A 21,924-nucleotide genomic window follows, 5' to 3' on the forward strand; every position below is an offset into this window, starting at 1 on the left:
TGGAGTGCAGTGGTGAGATCTCAGCTCACTGCAACCTCCTGGGTTCAAGTGATCTTTCCGCCTCAGCCTCCCTAGTAGCTGGGATCACAGGCATGTCACCACGCCGAGCTAATTTTGTATTTTTTGTAGAGATGGTGTTTCATCATTTTGGCCAGGCTGGTCTCTAACTCCTGACCTCAGGTAATCCGCCCACTTCGGCTTCCCAAAGTGCTGGGATTACAGGCATAAGCCACTGCACCCAGCCAGCAATTGTATTTTTAACAAGCTCCTGTTGTGATTTTCTGATGTGTAGCCATGTTTGTGAATCACCTGACTGGGTGATACCTAAAATTGTTTACATTTATTGTGCCGAGATGAACTGGTGGCAGTGATGGGATATCAGTGGTTAGAGGTGAAGAGAGGAAGGTCACTTAAGACTGCTGCAATGGTCTAGGCAAGAAGTAATGAGAATGTGGGCTGGTGGCCAGAGATAATGGGAAAAAATGACTAACGGAAAACAGCAGTAAAGCAGAATTGAGAGAATGTACCGAGTAACTAGAAGTGAGGGTAGAGGAGGAGGAGAAGGCAAGGATTTGAGCCTTGCTCAAACTACTCAAAACTACAAGGTTTTGAGCCTTGACCAGGGCAGTCACACAGACCAGGAAATTATTAATTTCAGTGTTTGCCTTCCCACTCTCTCTAGCTCAAGTAAATCCAGTATCTATGGGTCCGATAACTACTAGGTGAAACAATGACATCCCAAACCCTTCTCACAACAGCTAACATTATTACCTATACACTATGTCACAGGCACTGTGCCCTACATTTCAATCTCCTTTAATTCTCACTAATGGGTAGCTCCAACACCTCACTCTTTCTTTGTGCCATTCATTATCTCATCTAATCCTCAAACTACCCTGAATCAGAGCTACTATCATCCCAATGTTACAGATGACAGGACTAAAACTCAGAGAAACAAAGAACTTCCCAAGGTCACTAAGCAAAAGAGAGAGCAGATATTCAAACCTAGGCAGTCAGCCTCAGAACACAAGCTCTCAGCCACTATGCTGCCCTTTAAAACAGTGGTCAGATCTGGAAACAAAAGCGAAAGTGAGGCAACCATGCATCACAATCTGCCTAGAACTTTCAGGCAAGTGAAAGAAAGACACAAGCTCTATTTTGAAACACTGCCTAATACCCAAATAGACTGTGTAAGTTTAAATGTTTAACTGAGGGGGATTTTTTTTTTTCATCTAGCCCAGAATGTCATGAAGGTGATTTTTGTTTGCCTTAGAAAATAAATTCAAGGGACATGATTTATTTTTGTTATACTAGAAATTTCTCTCTGTACCCTTTATCGAACGAGAATTGCTGTGCCTTGTGAAGGTCTGTCAGGAAATGATTGTACAATTGTGCCAGTTCATGCTGTCTGCTTGTCAAGAGATTTCCTATAGGCCTTCTTGCAGTCACTGTGCTGACATAGAGCGGGGGCTCTCTCCTTATCTCGGTATAGACTCACATTTCAACATAATTCAATACAGCCGAAAGGTAAATTATCCTAGTGGGAAGGTTTTCCATACTTCCCAGAATTCTAAGCAGCTTTGTGAAGCCTCCTTTCCCTGACAATCTCTTTAACCCATAAGGTCGATCATGTGTAAGTATAACAGTGATGTGTGTCCATGTTCTCTAGTTGTGTTACAAATGAAAAGACTGGAATTGTTCAATGCATCCAACACTTTACTTACTCCACACCTTTCTGCAAAATGCTCAGAATAAACCTCCTGTCTACATTCTGTTCAAATGAAAATTTTAGTCATACTTTACATTTATTATTAATATAACATGCTATGTAAATGTACAGGAGCCTGACAATTGACAATCTACTTACATAATTTAAATAATACAAATGCTTGCTGCAGTCCTTATTAGTACATAGCTTTGTTATGGCTTCTTAAAAATAATTTTTAAAAATGCACGACTCTTGTGGGCTACTCTGTTTAGGAAAGATTAAAGATAACACATTTCTAAGAATCAATTAGTCAGTTGTATATAGGTTCAGATTAGAAAATATTAAATACAGCGAGAAATATTTTAAATTAGCTTAATTTAGATATGAAAACATTTATTTTATTTATTTTTGAGACAAGGGCTCTCTCTGTCACCCAGGCTGGAGTGCAGTGGCACAAACACACTGCAGCCTGGACTTCCTCGCCTCAAATACCTCCCAACGCAGCCTCTTGAGGAGCTGGGACTACCGGCACACACCACTATACCTGGCTAATTTTTAAATTTTTTGTACAGATGAGTTCTCACTATGTTGCTCAGGCTTGTCTTGAACTCCTGGCCTCACATGATCCTCCCATCTTGATCTTCCAAAGAGTTGGGATTAAAGGCCTCAGCCACTGTGCCTGGTCCCATTTTACTTAAATATCTAATTCAAATCTTCAGTGTTCTACTTATTTGGTGTGTTAATTCCATTATACAAGGTCTTATTTCAGTAATTTCCAGATTGCACCAGAAAAGATATTAAAAAATTCAACTCCAGTCAATAATATTATCTGTCTTCATGTGACCAGGATGAAAAGCTTCTGCTGCCCACATGGAAGCCACAATAAGAAAAGAAACTCCCTAATCCACCAGCAACAAGCAATTAATACTGTAGTTCAGAATAATACTAGGATGTTCACATTCTAATTCCAGCAAACAAGGACTGACTGTTTTCAAAATCCAACTTTGGTTAAGAAATGCGGAGTAAAACTTTGGTTAAGGAATGCTGAGGTCACGGATAAAGCGTCACAGATGCCGATGCCAAGGGTACAGATACTGACAAAAGTAGCCCCAATAAGGTGGCAGGATTTGGGTGTGGTGTCTTTCTTTCAATAACGAAAGCATGCAGAAGGTCCAGGAGCATGATTTAGTTTTTCTCAAAATGTCATGACATCCTGCTGAATCTTCTCCCACTAGGCCTGCTGGGACCAGAGAAACCGATCACATTTTTCAAGCATGTTTTGTATCAAGGCCCTGAAATCCCAAAGAAAAGAAACAAGCAAATTTAGTTGTCACTGTTCATTCTTCACAGAAAACTTAAAAACCTACAGTCTTAGAGGATTCAAAAAGTTGACTGATTCCGTGCCTCAAAAGACACAATCCACACAATGAAAAGGCAACCTACAGAATGGAAGAAAATATTTGCAAATCATGTATCTGATAAGGGGTTAATATCCAGAATATCAGAGAACTCTTTCAGCAATATCTACAACAAAAATACCCAACCCGATTCAAAATGTACAAAGGACTTGAATAAGTATAAGCATATGAAAAGATGCTCAACATCTCTCTAATCACTAGAAAAATGCAAATCAAAACCACAATGAGAGAGTACCTGACACCCATTGGGATAGCTACTATGTAACAAAAAACAACAGAAAATGACAAGTGTGGGGCTAGGACATGGAAAAACTGGAACCTCTGTGCACTGCTGGCAGGAAAATAAAATGATGCAGTCTCTACAAGACAGTATGGTGGTTCCTCAAAAATTAAAAATAGAATTACCATATGATTCAAGAATTCCACTTTCAGGAATATACCCAAAAGAACTGAAACCAGTGACTGGAAGACATATTAGTATGCTCATATTCATAGTGGCATTATTCACAATAGCCAGGAAGTAGAAGCAACTCAAGTGTCCGTCAACAGATGAATAGATAAACAAAAGGTGGCATATATATACAATGGAATATTATTCAGCCTTAAGAAGGAAGGAAATCCTGACACAGGCTACAACATGGATAAACCTTGAGGATGCTATGCTCAGTGAAATAGGCCAGTCAAAAAAGGACAAATGTATTAATTCCACTGAGCTGAGGTGTTTAGAATAGTCAAATTAATAAAAACAGAAAGCAGAATTGTGGTTGCTAGGGGCTAGGTAGAGGAAATAACTGTTGTTTAATTGGTGTGGAGTTTCAGTTTTGCAAAATGAAAAAGTTCTAGAGACTGAATGCAAAATCATGTGAATACAGTTAATACCACTGAGCTAACATTTTAAAGTCGTTAAGATAATAAATTTTATGTGTATTATACCACAATTAAAAAAAAAAGACTGAGACATTAGATATCTGGTACCAGTAATATTTTTTTTTCAGATAAAGTTTCACTCCTGTTGCCCAGGCTGGAGTGCAATGGCACGATCTCGGCTCACTGCAACCCCTGCCTGCCAGGTTCAAGTGATTCTCCTGCCTCAGTCTCCCATGTAGCTGAGATTTACAGGTGTCTGCCACCACACCTGGCAAATTTTTTGTTTTTGTTTTTGTTTTTTTTTTAGTAGAGACGGGGTTTCACCATATTGGTCAGGCTGGTCTCGAACTCCTGACCTTGGGTGATCCACCCACCTCAGCCTCCCAAATTGCTGGGATTACAGATGTGAGCCACTATGCTCAACCAGGTACCAGTAATATTTTTAAAGAATCAAGGATACATCAGATGATTCAGGTTAATCTGAACAGCATCCTGGTCAGAAGTGTAAATGAAATATTACTTTAGCCTCTTCCCTTAATTACCAGATCAATATCAGTCTGCTCATGTTAGTGACGGGTTGAAACTAGGTGATCTCCACAGCTACCTCTGAAAGTCTGTGGTGTTCTACCTTCTCCAAGCACCATGCAGAGCACAGGACAAACTGGTATTACCTCTGCCTTTTCTCGGCAATCCTCAGGATATCACAGGTTCTGGTAAACTTCTCTGACAACTCAAGGGCCAGACCACATTCCTGTAGCAGTGACCAAGCCCGATCTGGGCCCATGGACTTAGCTAACAGAAGTGCCACGTTCTCCACATTGATGGGGGAAGGCCCATCACTGAGGCTCCCATTTAGTGACTCCTGCGGGCCTGGCCTTGTGCTCTTGCTCTGTATGAGAAGAAGAAGAAGCTTCCATTCCTCCATAGTCTCTGGGATCCAACCTAAGCACACAAAGGGAAATTATGTTGGTTTTGACCACACTTAGGACACTGATTGGATACAGGAGATAGTCAAAACTGAAAATGTTTAATACTAAAACATAAAAATGTCTAAGAACATAATTGCATCATCCTTATACAATTGGTTTTCTGAAAATTTGCTGTATAAATTCTTCATGATAAAGAGAAGCCACAAAATTAACCTCAATTTTTTTTTTTTTTTTAAAAAGAGAGACAGGGTCTCACTATGTTGCTCAGGCTGGTGTTGAACTCCTGAGCTCAAGCAATCCTCCCACCTCAGCCTCCCAAAGTGCTGGGATTTTAGGCATGAATTACCGCAACCAGGCAGTTTCAGAATTCTTTCAACTACTCAGTAATTGCCCACGGCATATCCTATGCTAGGCACTGGATATGTAATGATGAACAAAAGAGACATAATCCCTGTACTCTTGTGGAGCTTACAGTCTATTATAGGAGACAAAACTTAAACATGTCAGTATATACTTATAAACTATGCTAAGCACTATGAAAAAAAAGAACAAGGAAGCATTAGAGAGAATGGCTAACTGCCTGGAAGATCTGAGAAGGGCTCTATGAGGAAGTGACATTGAACAGAAAGTTAAAAGATGAGACAAGCTTAGAGGGCATGTGCATGGGGCCCATATAATGTAAAAACCTGGAGTAGGGGCCATCAGAAATAAAGAGGCCTGCATTTCTGATAAAGGAAGCATAGAAGACAACGTGACACAGGAAAGAACTTGATGAATCCAACAAATTTTTCTTTCTTTCTTTTTTCTTTTTTTTTTTGAGACCAAATCTTGCTGTGTCACCCGGGCTGAAGTGCACTGGTACAATCTCAGCTCACTGCAACCTCCACAACCCAGGTTCAAGCAATCCTCCTGCCTCAGCCTCTCCAGTAGCTGGGCTTAGAGGCAGGCGCCACCACACCCAGCTAATTTTTGTATTTTTAGTAGAGACAGGGTTTCCTCATGTTGGCCAGGCTGGTCTCAAACTCCTGACCTCAGGTGATCCATCCACCTCAGCCTCCCAAAGTGCTGGACTTACAGGCCTGAGCCACCACACCTGGCCAGAATCATCTTTAATTAATGGGATATTTTCTTTAAAAAAAAAGGCAACATGAAGCAGTAAAAAGAGCCTGAGCACAAATTTTGGAGGAAGACCTTGGTCTGAACCCCAGCTCCAGCATTTACCCTTAGTAGCTGTGTGACTTTGGGCCAATTAACTGACCTTTCTGTACCTCAGTTATCTGGAAAGTGGAATAGTAACTATCCCCAGAGTTTGTTATCTCATTGAAAATAACATACGGAAAGCACATAGTATAGTGCCTAACATATAGTAGGCACTTATGAAATAGAAAAGTTGCCTGTAGTTTATTCTTAATTATGATTTCATAACATACCAAGGGCTACAGATTAAAAAAAAAACAACAAAACTCCACAAATGTGACAACTAAGTAGAATTAGATATTAAATATATAATCATTGAAAGGTTCACCAAATTTCTTTGTTGAGAAGTCTGGAGTAGCTTCTAAAACATTATAACCAAGAGTAACCAGTTACGATTGACATACCATTGTCCCCTTCCATCAGGCTCATATCATTCAGATACACAATATTGGTGAAAGCCTCTCTTCTTCTCTCCAGCTCCAAACAGAGAGTTAGATATCCAGGCCAGAAACTTTAAAGAGACCAAAGTTGAAGAAAGGAACAAAAGGCAGTGAATTTATCTGGAGCTGTGCTGTCCAATACAGTAGACACAGCCACATGTGGCTATTTCAATTTAAATTAATTAAGGCCGGGCACGGTGGCTCAAGCCTGTAATCTCAGCGCTTTGCGAGGCCGAGGCGGGTGGATCACGAGGTCGAGAGATCGAGACCATCCTGGTCAACATGGTGAAACCCCGTCTCTACTAAAAATAAAAAAAAATTAGCTGGGCATGGTGGCATGTGCCTGTAATCCCAGCTACTCAGGAGGCTGAGGCAGGAGAATTGCCTGAACCCAGGAGGCGGAGGTTGTGGTGAGCCGAGATCGCGTCATTGCACTCCAGCCTGGGTAACAAGAGTGAAACTCCGTCTCAAAAAAAAAAAAAAAAAAAAAAAAAAAATTTAAATTAATTAAAAGTAAATAACATCTGAAAGGTTTTCAGTTAACATATTCACATTTCAAATACTTAATGGCTACGTGTGGCTAGTGGCCACCATTGGACAGTTCAGTAGAATATCTCCACTATCACAGAAAGTTCTGTTAGATGACCCTGATCTAGAGAATTTATTTTTCTTTTTTTTAAACTCAAAAAAATTTATTTATTTATTTATTTATTTTTAAGATGGGGTTTCACCATATTGTTCAGGCTGGTCTCGAACTCCTGACCTCACATGATCCACCCACCTCAGCCTCCCAAAGTGCTGGGATTACAGGCGTGAGCCACTGTGCCTGGCTGATCTAGAAAATTTAAGGAAAAAAAAAAAAAGCAACAAATGCTGACATTTGAGGCCAAGCTCCAATTATAAGACATTTAAGCTTTATTCACTTTATAACTTTAAAATGCAACACAAACCTAGCATATTTCTTCTCCAAATATGCAAACTTTGAAGTCCTCCTTGACTCTTCCCCCTCCTTCATTTGCCATATCCAGTATCAGCATGCCCCACTGCATTTTCCTTTGAAATGCCCACTGGATGTGCTCCTTTTGCTGCCCTACTAATCACCAATCCACTCATGTCTGAATTACTACAACAGCTTCCTAGCTGGCCTTCTGTCTCCAGGCTTCTCATGTATGACATCAGAAATGATCTCTAGAAAACTCCACTTTCCTTATGCAACTTTTGCACCAAAAGTCTAAAAAGGTCTCTACTGATAACTAAATTCTTCTGCCAGCTTTCAAGGCCCTGCACGATCTTGTCACCCACCACCTGGCCAGTCTCAGTCTCATTATCAATGAACAAATATGTATCAAGTGGCTACCACTATACAAATTAGATATAGACACTATGAGGGAAAAGAAAGACACCAGTCCCTGTATCTCCAAAAGATTATAATCCAGGTGGAACTGTAAGACAATATCACCAGGCAATAAATAACGGACTGAAGTGTGATGTGCATAATAAGCAATGTCAGTTTTCCATGCTCTTGCTCTGTTTCTCTCACCTAACTCACCCTCTCCTAGCTCCTTTATAAATACAAATCCTACCCAGGTTTTAGGTTCTATCTCCAAAATCTCACCTCCTCCCTGAGTCCTTCACCAGTGATTCTATTGAGCCCATTCTAATCTCTCTCTTACTGTATTAATTATGAAAGCCTGTATCAATTATAATTGGTATCACATAATCTGTTGCTTAATTAAATACTATCTACATGCCTGAGAACTGGGGCTGGCAACTAAAGCAGAGGGAGTGGAGAGGAATTAGGAGAGGCTACACACACCAAAAAAAACAAAAAAAACAACAAAAAAAAAAGCATGACATTTAAAAGGGAAAAAGATGTTTAATTTACTATCACTTAAAACAAAAAGGTACTTTTACACAGCAAAAGAATCCCCAAATAATAATGTGTATCAATTAAGACCCTTAACTATAAGGTTGTTAACTGAAATGTTTCTAATCTTAGCTTCAGTTTCTAAGAAAATTCTCACTTACCCACAAGACCTGCAGATGTCAATCATTTTCTCTTTGGTTATAAACTCTGCAGGAAGTTTAATTAGATGAAGGATCAGCTGACTGTAACCCCAAGAAAGCAAGTGTGAATGAGGCCTACGAAATGAAAAAGTATCAGTAAATTAGATAGGAAATAAACTGTAGAAAGTGCTTATTAATCACCTAATAGGTAAGAACAGAATTTAATTGCAATCTATTAAAACACTTCTATTTGGCTTTTGAAAAATTAAAAATAGCTATTTTCCTATATCCTCTTTAATAGAGACTTTAGGTAATCAAAAGCAAAAGAAATAAATTCTTTTTTTTCTTTTAATTCTATGATTCCATCACTCACAGATAATCACTGCATATCCTTCCAGACTTTTTGCTATAAATATAAGAAAGGCATTTGGGGGTCTTTTAAGAAGCTTCTCCTGGGGGAAAAAGAAAGGAATAGTTCTGACACAAGTAGCAGTGTGTACTTTTTTTGAATTTTATTTTATTTTTTTTAAAGTCCTAAATCAGGTTATGTCTAGAAATTCCTTGACAAATTTTTAGGAAGAAAACACACACACATACTTATCTCCCTAAACGCCCCCCCCACCACCACCACCCAGTTTAATCCTCTTGCAGGCTTAATCATCAAGATCTCTTAATGTGGGTCCATGAAAAACCTGCAAGGGGTCAGTTGTGCAAAATTTTGCATGACTGTGCATTTTTCTAAAAGGAATCATCAGATTCTTATAGGGTGACCCCAAAATATTTCAGAGCCACTAAGAAATACACTTAATCTCATTACTACCATGACTTGAGTCGGTCTCTTCCATAGCTATTCCTAAAGTGAGCCCAGAATGCCATATGTGAATAAAGCAGTTCCATTCCAAAGGAACACTGAAGCTTAATCCTTAGAAAGAAGACTCCTAGCCAGGTGCAGTGGCTCATGCCTATAATCCCAGCACTTTGGGAGGCCAAGGCAGGTAGACAGCTTGAGCCCAGGAGATTGAGATCAGCCTGGGCCATAGGGTGAAATTCCATCTGTACAAAAAAATGAGCCATGTAAGGTGGTGTGCTCCTGTATTCCCAGCTACTCAGGAAGCTAAGGTGGGAAGGCTGAATTGCGTAAGCCTAGGAGGTCAAGGCTGCAGGAAGCCATGATTTTACCACAAAATAAAAAAAAGAAAGAAAGAAAGAAAGAAAGAAAGAAAGAAAGAGGACTTCTTCTGTACCTGGGATAACCTTCATCATCCATTATGCTGGTGATTGGGGGAGCATCAAAGGACACTGCCAAAAGCAGCCAATCCAACCTTAAAGACTCTGGTTGCAGAAGGGACTCAAGAAAACATGACCTAAGAGAAAGTTGGGGGAGAAAGTCACCAATCTTCACACTAAGAAAGGAAACATAAAATGTGGGGAGTGTGAAGAAAACCTGATTAAAAGATGAATGCAGTAGATCAAATAACTTGAAAACTCTTCTGCTAAAAGAAGTGTCTAGAAATACTGGAGACTAAGCTCCAAGATAACAAGAAAAATGTCAAAGGACCAAAAAAGGAACAAAAGAGAGAGAGAGAGAAAAAAAAAACAAATAAAAACCAGTGTGGCCAAGGTAGGAAGATCACTGAGACCATAAGTTTGAGGCTGTAGTATGCTATGATAACATCCGTGAATAGCCACTGCATCCAGCTTGGGCAACATTGTGGCAAATATGAACCAATCAAAAGAAGAAAGGAGGAAGCTGCAAGTCTAATAAGCCAGGGGCACAGATCACAAGTGTTACAAGCATGGGGAGATAGAAAATCAGACATCAGCCTAAAAAAGAGAAGAGCTGGAACTGATATCTACGGCAATCAAAAGGTGGCAGTGAATCCACTCGCTGCAAAGACAGTAAGAAGCTTATCTTCTTAGTCCAGGCCCTGAATCAAGGGTTTAATTTTGCACTGATCTGAGAATCCCTGAGAGGGAGGGAAAGAAGTGTGGTACATGCACATCTGTGATGTGTGGTGTGACATGTGGCAGAATGTTACAAGGCTGCCCAAATCCTCCTCTTTGGTGCCCTTGTAATTAACAGTAAAAATGTGACATCTGCTTATAAAAGAGAAACAATGCCCTATCAAAAGAAAGAAGAGTCTGCAAATATGCTCTCCTTCTCACCGCTGATCTTCAGGCCTTGATTTCACCAGACTGTCTAAATAGGCCAAAAACTCAGCAGGGTGATGATGACAAAGTTGTATGATATCCGATGGCAAAATGGATGGATAGAACTTGATTAAGGATCGAAGGGCAGATTCCCCAAACTTCTCATATAACCTGCATTTAAAAACAAAACACTTTAGTCTCTAATTCCAGTGAAATGATATAACTTGGTTACATTTGAGTTACTTATTACAAATGAAACTAAATATAATAACAGAAGCTGCCTCATATGCAAATGAATAAAACGTTAGAGACTAAAATACACACAAAATGCGTGTGCTTTAGTCCATATAAACAACATATAGGACAACTTACCTGGTAGCATAAGCAATCAACACAGGACTGTCAAAAGGAACGGCAGCATCTAGTAACTTTAGTCTGGTTGGGAGATCTCCTTCTTCCATCTCCATATACACAGGATTGGAACTTGCCATTTCTGAAATATAAAGCATATCCTTTTCCTTTATCTCTTGGGTGGAAATATTCAATTTATGAGCATGTTCATTCAGCAATCATTAGTCACATACCTACTGTGTAGACCTACTATGTGAAAGGCCTAGTGTTTGTTAAGCATTGTAGGAGAAACAAAAGAACAAGAGCTGCATCTACTTTTAAGAATCTTAAAATCAAATGGGAGGCAAAGCATATTGGAAGTTTTAAATAAGACAAAGGAACATATAATTAATATATCACTGACTATGACTCTTAAAATAATGAGTATCTAGGGCTATACATAGTGACCATCCATATATATACACATCACAAAGCAATATACACTACTATCAATGCCAAGTTGCTCAGTTTTTTCTAGAACTAGTATTCTTACTCCATCTTTTAAAATTAAATTCAATGAAATTAATTTTAAAATATTGGACCTGTTTTTAAAGATATGCATATAGCAACTATTCATTCTCTGAAGAACAAAAGATTTGACTTTTTGGAACAGTCAAATGTCATTTAAAATCAAGTTTAGTGAATGAAGTAAGTGATGATCTAAAACTATTTGTTTTTTTTCTTTTTAAATATGTTTTATTGCATTTCAGGTTCTGGGGTACGTGTGAAGAACATGCAGGATTGTTACACAGGTACATACATGACAATGTGGTTTGCTGCCTTCCTCCCCATCACGTATATCTGGCATTTCTCCCCATGTTATCCCTCCCCAACTCCCCACCCACCCCATTTGTTGTTGTGTTTTTTAAGTATGAATCTAAAGCAAAAAAAAAAAAACAAAAAACAAAAAACACTACTTTTTTCCAAGTAGTTTTCTTTTTTAGTTTTTTAGAAACAGGGTCTCATTCTGTCGCCCAGGTTGGAGTACGGTGGTGATCACTGCAGCCTTGAACTCCTGACTCTGTGTGTGTGTGCGTGTGTGTGTGTGTGTGTAGACAGGGTCTTGCTACATTGCGTAGGCTGGTGTGTGTGTTTTGTGTGTGTAGAGACAGGGTCTTGCTACAATGCCTAGGCTGGGCAAGTAGTTTTCAACCGGCTCTGAAGACAAATCCCAAATAACAGTTCCAAAATCTGCTTCCCATAATTATAACATTAGAAGGGTGAGGCCTACTCACCAGGTTCTCAGAGCCAACATTCAATTTCTGATACATGCTTTTTTTAAAAAGTCATTTTCCCCCCAACCTCATTGTTTCCCATTTGACTGTGTCAGGCAGTAAGTCCTTTAAAGGAATTCAGAAGAGGAAGCCATTCAGAGGTTTGGGGAAGCCTTATGACTGGGGAGCTAAATTAGACATATCCACCTAAATTCAAGCAAGCAGCCACATCACTCAAATGGTCCACCATGCTTCTTCTAGCCAGCACTGGTAGTAACAGCCATCACTCTGTCTAATAGAGACTCTTTTCTGCTCTTCTGTGACCAGAAAGCATCACAGAGATAGATACAGTAAATTTACAATGAGTAATAATGTCACACCTACCTGAGGAGAAATAGCTTGCTTCTTATTTCACACAAAAGACAATCTACCTCAACTCAGAAAAAAAATTATTATGCTTTTAACTGCTAAATTTGAATTAAAGCAGATCTATAACTATAGATCCATGTTTCTAGAAAGCTAAAATATCTTTAAGATGACATAAAAATGTATCTCTATTCACTGTTGGTAACGAATGAAAAGTTTGCTTAAAGTCTAAATTAATTATTAGAAATACAGCATCTGTTATTCAAGCAGAATGTGGAATTAAAATTCACTTCGAAAACATGGGACTATGGCTGCAGAAAAGGCAATGCATAGTTTTTAAGGTATGAGAGCTGGTTTTTATTATATGTCAGGATGACACACAGTGTGACCTTCAGCCAAGGTAGATACTGCTGGCTGTGCACCAAAGTCTCTGAGGCAGACATGTAAGCAAGCTCTTCACCTATAGTCATTCTTTGCCTCCTAGACACCTGGACAGATTACATTTCCCAGTTTCCTTTGCAGTTAGTTGGGGCCATATGATAGAATTCTTACCAATGGAAATGTAGACAGAAGAGATGTAAGCTACTACCAGGCCAGGCCTGTAAGACGGCATGTTCTACATGCTTTTCCCAAACACAGCAACCCAAACACAAGCACAACCTTTAAGGGAAGCTGGAGCTTAAAATAATGCAAGAAATTTGGAATGCTGAATTACCACCTGCAAGACAGCTACCCAGTCACCTGGAATACTTGTCCTAGACTGTTACACAAGCAACACACTTCTGGCCGGTGTGGTGGCTCACGCCTGTAATCCCAGCACTTTGGAAGGCCAACGTGGGTGGATCACCTGAGGTCAGGAGTTCGAGACCAGCCTGGCCAACATGGCAAACCCAGTCTCAACTAAAAATACAAAAATTAGCTGGGCATGATGGTGGGCACCTGTAATCCCAGCTACTGGGGAGGCTCAGGCAGGAGAATCACTTGAACCTGGGAGGTGGAGGCTGCAGTGAGCCGAGATTGTGCCACTGCACTCCAGCCTGGGCAACAAGAGTAAGACTCCGTCTCAAAAAAATAAAAATAAAATAAAAAGAAAGAAACTTCTACTTATGTCTGTGTTACTATGACGTATTTATTATAGCCATTTAGCTACCTAAGTAAGATCTCTCTGTGCCTCAGATTCCTTGTCTATAAAATGAAATTATACCATCTACTCCAAAGATTATTGTAAGGATGAAATGAGGCAATGCTGAAAAGTGTTTACCATGATACCTGGCACACAATAAGTTCTCTATATAGTGTATTATTTCTGTATTAGTAAGTTACAAGAGGGATTTTCTTCTTTTAATACATCTGCATTTATGAACATTTTACTTTAACCTCAACTTCTCCAACACTGCTCTGCTATTTTCCGAATGTCATTATGAGAGAAATAAAACTAATTTCTAGGGCTGGCCATGGTGGCTCATACCTATAATCCCAGCATTTTGGGACGCTAAGGTGGGAAGATTGCTTTGAGGTCAGGATTTCAAGATCAACCTGGGCAACACAGTAAGACCCCATCTCTACAAAAAATGAAGAAATCAGCCAGGTATAGTGGCACATGACTATAATCCCACTACTCAGAAAACTGAGGCAGGAGGATTGCTTGAACCCAAGAGGTCAAGCCTGCAGTGAGCCATGATCACGCCACTGCATTACAGCCTGGGCACAGAGTGAGTCCCTGTCTCTAAAAATAAAAAATAGGGCCAGGAGCAGTGGCTCATACCTGTAATCCCAGCATTCTGTGAGGCCAAGGCAGGTGAATCACTTGAGGTCAGGTATTCAAGACCAGCCTGGCCAACATAGCAAAACCCCGTCTCTACTAAAAATACAAAAATTAGCTGGGTGTGGTGACGTGCTCCTGTAGTCCCAGCTACTTGGGAGGCTGAGGCAAAAGCAAGTGGAGGTTGCAGTGAGCCAAGACAGCACCACTGCACTCCAGCCTGGGCAACAGGGTGAAACTCTATCTCAAATAAAATAAAATAAAATAAATAATTTCTTATAATCCAGCTGTAAATTTAACCAATGTCTGAAGAACTATTAAAAGTTAAAATGAATGAAAAACAGAATGGCGGGTTGATCAGAACAGATGTGATTTTCTACTTAAATCTTTTTAACCCAAAACTCAAAACTGCTACTGCTTTTTAATACAAATTTCTATCTTTCATAAGGCAATCTGATTATTACCTTTCAATCCTTCAATAAAAGTATCCCAAACAGAAGGGCTATTAGTGTAACTAAGCTTGATACTCTCCTTCACTCTTTTCAAGTCCAGGAGAAAAAAGTATTTCTTCAGGAACTGGCAAGCCAGAATCTCAGGAGAGTACTGTTGCAAAGTGTGGTCCACATGTCCGCTGGTGATTTTGATCTTAGAATTCAATACATTCAACTCCAAACACAATGTTGTCAATTCAGCCAGGTCATTCTGAAGACCACTTGGAATGGTGCATGGAGAACATATTTGAAACAGGTCATCCAAAGGCTCCCTTGGACTCCTTACACATTCACATACTGTTTTATCAACGGTTTCTTCATTGCCTAAAGAGTCCCTTTTTTCTTTTTCATTGTGTTCGTCTAATATTCCCTTTTTTGATTCATTAACCAATAGTACATCCTGGTTCAATTTCGTTGATGAGTTGTCAGTATCTGAAACAGCTGAAAAGTCCTTCATGGCAAATGCTTCTTCTAAATGTGAAAGCCACTCCTGTAAAACCATTCTCAGAGACTCAGGTTCAAATAAAACCAGAGGGTCCTGTAGCTTAGTCCTATACAAGACAGACAATTATGAAATTTATGTTTCATGTGTTTTCTTAAAACAAATTAATTCATGCTAAATAAATCTAGCCAACATAACACACTCATCTGGAATAAATGTTACTTTTCATTTTTTTTTTTTTTTGAGATGGAGTCTCGCTCTGTTGCCAGGCTGGAGTGCAGTGGTGTGACCTCAGCTCACTGGAACCTCTGCCTCCTGGGTTCAAGTGATTCTTCTGCCTCAGCCTCCCAAGTAGCTGGGACTACAGGCGTGCACCACTACACCCAGCTAATTTTTTTGTATTTTTCAGTAGAGATGGGGTTTCACCATGTTGGCCAGGATGGTCTCGATTTCTTGACCTGTGATCGCCCGCCTCGGCCTCCCAAACTGCTGAGATTACAGGCCTAAGCCACCACGTCCAGCCACGTTTCAACTTTTTAAATAAAAATTATCTCAACAAGATGATAAAACAGAGAACATAAACTTTGTAGTGTTTTACTAATTCTTCAATTTTTTTTTTGACATAGGGTCTTGTTTTTGTCACCCAGGTTAGAGTGCAGTGGCACAAACACAGCTCACTGCAGACTCAAGTGATCCTCCTGCCTCAGCCTCCTGAGTAGCTGGGAATACAGGTACATGCCACTATTCCCAGCTATTTTTTGTATTTGGGGTTTTATCATGTTGCCCTGGATGGTCTCAAACTTCTGAGCTCAAGTGATCCACCCATCTGGGCCTCCCAAAGTGCTGGGATTATAAGCATGAGTCACTGTGCCCAGCCTAATTCTTCTATTTCAATTCCAAATGAGGCTACCTCTGTCCCAAACTGTCTCCAGACCACTACTGATGGTCTCAGAAAGTCATTCCCATTCTGGGCTTGAGTGAAAGCTGCCACTCTTCACAGTAGTTTTACATACAAAGCTAGGAATACTGCAAGTCAAATATCAAGAAATTAACTGCTGCCAAGAATAAAAACTCCAAGTGCCTGGGTTTTCTATGTTCCTATTACTCCTAGGAAGGCAACTTGCACTTAAAAGGAAAGACCATTTATAGCAACTTCTCTAATCAATTATTTCATATAAGACCCATATAAAACTTACAATATAATGATTCACTTCATTTATTAAACTGCCCTGAGAAGTCACTAAAAAAGTTTCTCATTATACTCACATTGCTTGTGCGGTTGCTACTTTAAGCTCCTGGAACCTGTCTTCTTCCAGAGGCAGACTAGTTACCTCTTTATCCTCCCTAAGAAAGTATGAAAAATAATAACAACATTCACAAGAGTCAGACAGGATCAGAGCTTGCTTTTTTTTTTTTTTTTTTTTTGAGACAGGGTCTCACTCTGTCACCCAGGCTGGAGTGCAGTGGCCTGATCTTGGCTCACTGCAACCTCTGCCTCCTGGGTTCAAGCAATTCTCTCTGCCTCAACCTCAGAGCTTTCTTAGACAACTATTTCTTACGCTTACTAAGTGGCAAGTATTATACTCATGTTACATGAGACAAATAGATGAATACAAAAGGCGGTCCTTGGCCTTAAGGTAATAAGCTTCACTAAGCCCTAATTAGAAAGAAAGGTATGCAAACAATTAAGTATCATTTTAAAAAAAGAATAAGTTGAATACCAAAGGGCAGCTCTTTAAAGAGCACTGTGATATGAAAGCAGAGAATAAATCATTTTTTCTGACTAGGCAAAGGGACACATTCCTAAGGAGGTATTACTTGTGCTACAAAAAATGGTGGGAGAGAATACTCCAGATAGAAGACATAGCATAAAGAAGAGTAGTGAGGTATCAGGGCAAACACTTAGTTCTCTGACAGGAGTGGAATTTATAGCACTTAGAAGGATGTGGCTAGAAAGGTAGCTACGGTTAGACTGAAGGCTGCACTAAATGCCATGTCAAAAAATCTGTACTTTTTTCTATAAGCATATGGATTCACTAAGTTATTCTGAGGATTACAAATCTTTTATTTCATCTGACTGCCCAGATACACCAGTCCCATGGGTTTCTCTCTTATTTCCTGGATGAGTACTGAATTTGCTTACCTTTAATGCCCAGATTCCCTCAACTATAAGGCAGAAACCAGAGAGACAAGATACTTCACGCTACGCCCAATCAAGGGCTCTGCTACAACTCTACCACGGTACCAGGCCACAAGCATATCATGTGAAGGTACCTGACAGGACATCAACGCCAACTGTTTGATCAACAGTTTCTTCATTACCTAAAGAATTCCTTTTTTCGTTTTCATTATCTGAATCCAATATTCTCTTTACTGCCTCATAAAGTAATAGCACATTCTGGATCTTACAGGCCAGAGAGCATCAGTGACATTCCCAAAGTCACATACTAGTCATAAGCAGAGCCACGACAAGGCCTACATCCTTGGTCATCCTACTCTTTAATCTAACACTCCTGTCAGATCCCAGAAGTTTGAAGAGATTGTGGGGGACGGAGGGGAGTTGTGCAGGGGATGGAAGAGGTACCAAAGTAAAACTCTGCTCAACAGAGCTGCTTCGGGATTGATGTAATTTTTCAACACCTTGCGGAATTCACAATTTTTATAAGCTAAGCAATCTTCAACTAATGGGGACATATATGTGCCTTCTTCAAAAGGACATAGGCCATGGCATAGGTGTCCCATCTTCTGTCTTCCCTAGGCCACAAAGCAAGAAGTGTCTTGGGCCACACATAAAATACACTAACACTAAGAATTGCTGATGAGCTAAAAATAAAAATAAAATAAATTTAAAAATCACAAAAAAACTCATGTTTTAAGAAAGTTTACAAATTTGTGTTGGGCCACATTCAAAGCCATCCTGGGTCACATGAGGCCCACGGGCTGCAGGTTGCACAACCTTGGTCTATGGCTTTGTTAAAACTGACAGCTGTATTCCCTAGAATTTACAGAGATTTATGTGTAAGGGCTTACTCAATGTCTTCCTCCTTTGGGCAGATATCTGAACTCACATCCTCTTCACATGATTGCTCATCACCCCTGAGCTCTGGTCTCACTTTCAGATCAGGGCTTGTGTGAAGGGTGCCAATCTTCTCAGTAGTTTTTCGCACAAAGCTAGAAACACTAGAAGTCAAATACCAAAAAACTAACATGAATAAAAACTTAGTATTGCCAAGAGTGAAAACTCAGGTTTTCTAGATACAAATTTTGCTTGTTAAGAAGGGTATGCTATGACTAGTTAATAGCTGAGTTGCATGAAGCAATTCTTTGTTGTTCTGTAATCAGAATGGGGCTGATGACCACATGATGATCACAATTTGTATCCAGTAAAACCCAGATTTTCATTCTTCAGTTTTCTATGTTTCTATTAGTCCTAGGAAGGCAACTTGGATTTAATAAAGAACGTTTATAGCAACTTCTCTGTTCCAATAATAGCATTTCACATAAGGCCCATATAAAACTTACAATATACTGATTCACTTTATTTACTAAACTGCCCTAAGAAACCAGTGTTTCGGTTCTAAAGAAAAGGTCTTTAACTCCAGCTTTATCTGTAATATTTCTGTCAACTTAGGCAAAGTAAGCCATGTGATTATCAGCCCCATCTAGTCACAGAATAACAAAGAATTGCTTCATGCAACTCAGCTAGCTGTTAAGTAGTCACAATACACCCTTTTTAACAAGAAGTTGAATCCAGTAAGACTCAGATAAGCAGTTAAGTAGCTGCACAAAGTCTTCCCTCTCAAACTCAAATGTCAACCCTGGTCCCATGGAGTAGCTAGAAAGAATTCTGAAAAGACTCCAAGTCTAAACCTAAACTGACCAACTAAAGACTAAAGAAAGGATCAACTAAAGACTAAAGATAACATGGTAACTATTCCCATCAGACTTTTAATTTTTGATCTCTCAAGGGTGGATGCACCTAAATCTTTAACTCAAATACTACTGAAACAGAGGGAAGCTGGATTCCCCAAGGTAAATGAGAAGTTAACAGCTTCATATGACAGGTATATGGAAAACAAGAGACTTCCTTTTTTTCATTTTCCATTCTCAGAACAAATTACCTAATGTAACAACTGAAGTAAGATCAGAAATGGAATTAAATGACAAGACTAATTGGTTTACCTTTCTTTGACAGCCTGAAGAGACACAAGAGGAGATGGGGAACGAAATGGTAATGGAATACCGAAGGGAAGAAAAGTTTCATTCTTATCTGTCTCAAACATCACTGGAGCGTGAGAAACATTGTCTAATGAATGGAATCAGGAAAAAAGAAACAAAATCTAATCACATGGGAGTTGTTTTAATCTTAAAAAAAAATTCTGAAATGAATAAACTGAAAGAAATGAAGGATTCAATATCAAAATCACAACGGACCCAAAAACAAATGAGTGGAACACAGGTTTACAAAATGCATGGGATGATCCACATAAAACACTGAGGCAGGTACCTTCATTTGCCTACTAACCCTGAATCCCCATAAGTTAAAAAGGAAGTTTAGGGTCTCTATTATTCTCAATAGTTCAGCCACAGGAATACTCGTACATCGAAAAAGGAAGGCAATGACCCCCAGAACTGCAGTAATTTTTCATTCCTGATGAAAAATAATTTGGTTAGTCAGGATAAAATCTTCCCACTCTTTTGGTTAATGACCTTTCTTTAACTTTTCCAGCATTTTGATGCGTGATCAAAAATAGGCCCTAATGTTAGTCCAAGCGTAAGGGGAAAAAATACAAAACATAAACCAACCCTTCTAGTGGTGAGTAGATCTGGATGGAAAGTTCTATCAACATGTTAAAAAATATTAACATTTCAGAGAAATTCTGCGCACAAGATAATCCTGGTAACAAGAACTTGTGGAAAATAATGGCATCACATCAGCAACCAACAACAGACACATTCATCACCTTCATTTGCATGTGAGCCACAGCACTGATCTGGCAGGTCCTCTTCTTGCTGTGAGGTGAATTCTTTAAATCTCTCATCTTCTGAGAGGGTTTGGCTGTGAAGAGAGCAAGAGTCTTCATCTGACTGACTGCCTCTTCTACTACTAATGACACGATAAATACCAGAGTCCAAGATGCTGAAACTTTCCTAAAAATTAAAAGAATTCCAAAAATATAAATTAAAAATTTCCTTTATAACATTAATATAACTTTTCCAGAGAAATATCAACACTCAAGTGAAGAGTTAATAACAACCATTATGGTTTATTGGAACAAACTGGTGAGTAAGGCTTAGGCGCCTGGCAGCTGGGTCACTCCATGTGCTAGTGGCATCAGCTGCCATATTTCTCTAGCTTGTCTTCATAAAGCATGGCAGTGAGAATGGGGATTAAATGAGATAATCCTGAGCTGCATTCAGACTCAAATTAGCATGAAGCACCTGAAATCACATATTAGAGCAACAGAACTTACGCTGGGAGCTATATATCAGGGAACAGAAAATAATAAACGATGGCAAAATAAAATGTGGCTCTAAGTCAACCTAAATGGAGGCTTCACAGAGCTATCCCGTAGCTGAACAAAAGTTCACCCCTTCCCACCAAAACATCTAAATGGAAATCTAAACAACAAATTTGGGGAGCCTACAGGTAAATAATTACAACCGAAGGTGGAAAAATCTTACCCTACAAAATCCTTTAAAGGTGAGAATACTTACATGTGATGAAATGGAGCTTCTTCTACTGCTACAAGCTGAATCCAAAGGTTCAATTTTTAAGATCAATTCCTCCAGTTGAGAAATTAGATCACTGTAGGTGGCATGGTCCAGCTGAGATTTCAAATGCTCCAATTTATCTACAGTCAAAGTTTTTCTTGCCTAATAAAAGGATATTGCAACAGAATAGCTTACTATTTGTAAGTAAATCTATATTCAAATGGCTAATATATTGAAAGAGGTCTTATACAGAACACAAAACTTCAATGGTGCTTTAAAAAGGCTTAGCAAGCTAGTGAAAGATTTAATGAGAATTTTCTTAGGAATTAAGAATTTAAGGCTGGGCATGGTGGCTCATGCCTGTAATCCCAGAACTTTGAGAGGCCAAGGTGGGTGGATCACTTGAGGTCAGGAGTTCAAGACCAGTTTGGCCAACATGGCGAAACTCTGTCTCTGCTAAAAATACCAATAAAAAATCAGCTGGGCGTGATGGTGAGCACCTGTAGTCCCAGCTACTTTGGAGGCTAAGGCACAAGAATCAAGAATCGCTTGAACCCAGGAGGTGAAGGTTGCAGTGAGCCAAGGTCATGCCACAGCACTCCAGCCTGGGTGACAAAGTGTGACTCTGTCTCAAAGAAAAAAAAAAAAAGAATTTAATTAAGATTTACAGTATACACAATTATCCCCCTTAAAAACAAGTTCTGAAACAAATAAATTTGTGTGTAAATTTATGTTAAATAGAAATTGTACCCACTCTCTTACCCTCTATCCACCCCTAGATGTATTTATCATGCTTTCTATGGGCACGTATTGCTGTATCTGTAGGT

The 21,924-nt window shown here is 39.4% G+C and overlaps 1 protein-coding gene across 3 annotated transcripts in view; it reads right to left on the reverse strand.

The window, feature by feature from the left end:
• Window positions 1-644: 644 nt before the first annotated feature.
• Window positions 645-21,924, reverse strand: part of HPS5 (HPS5 biogenesis of lysosomal organelles complex 2 subunit 2) — a 45,057-nt gene continuing 23,777 nt past the window's right edge. For all 3 annotated transcript variants that reach the window (XM_010349735.3, XM_010349773.3, XM_074401202.1), the window contains exons 11-23: window positions 21,101-21,259; window positions 20,347-20,533; window positions 19,565-19,688; window positions 18,413-18,562; window positions 16,649-16,726; window positions 14,914-15,491; window positions 11,090-11,210; window positions 10,733-10,888; window positions 9,811-9,930; window positions 8,588-8,701; window positions 6,524-6,630; window positions 4,665-4,935; window positions 645-3,000 (exon numbers count right to left, since the gene is read on the reverse strand). In XM_010349735.3, the coding sequence (XP_010348037.3) occupies window positions 2,940-3,000; window positions 4,665-4,935; window positions 6,524-6,630; window positions 8,588-8,701; window positions 9,811-9,930; window positions 10,733-10,888; window positions 11,090-11,210; window positions 14,914-15,491; window positions 16,649-16,726; window positions 18,413-18,562; window positions 19,565-19,688; window positions 20,347-20,533; window positions 21,101-21,259 (2,226 nt within the window). In that variant the 3' untranslated portion in view covers window positions 645-2,939. The remainder of the gene's footprint in view (window positions 3,001-4,664; window positions 4,936-6,523; window positions 6,631-8,587; window positions 8,702-9,810; window positions 9,931-10,732; window positions 10,889-11,089; window positions 11,211-14,913; window positions 15,492-16,648; window positions 16,727-18,412; window positions 18,563-19,564; window positions 19,689-20,346; window positions 20,534-21,100; window positions 21,260-21,924) is intronic.

This window comes from Saimiri boliviensis, chromosome 6 (genome assembly GCF_048565385.1).
Source record: "Saimiri boliviensis isolate mSaiBol1 chromosome 6, mSaiBol1.pri, whole genome shotgun sequence".
Taxonomy (NCBI): Eukaryota; Metazoa; Chordata; class Mammalia; order Primates; family Cebidae; genus Saimiri; species Saimiri boliviensis.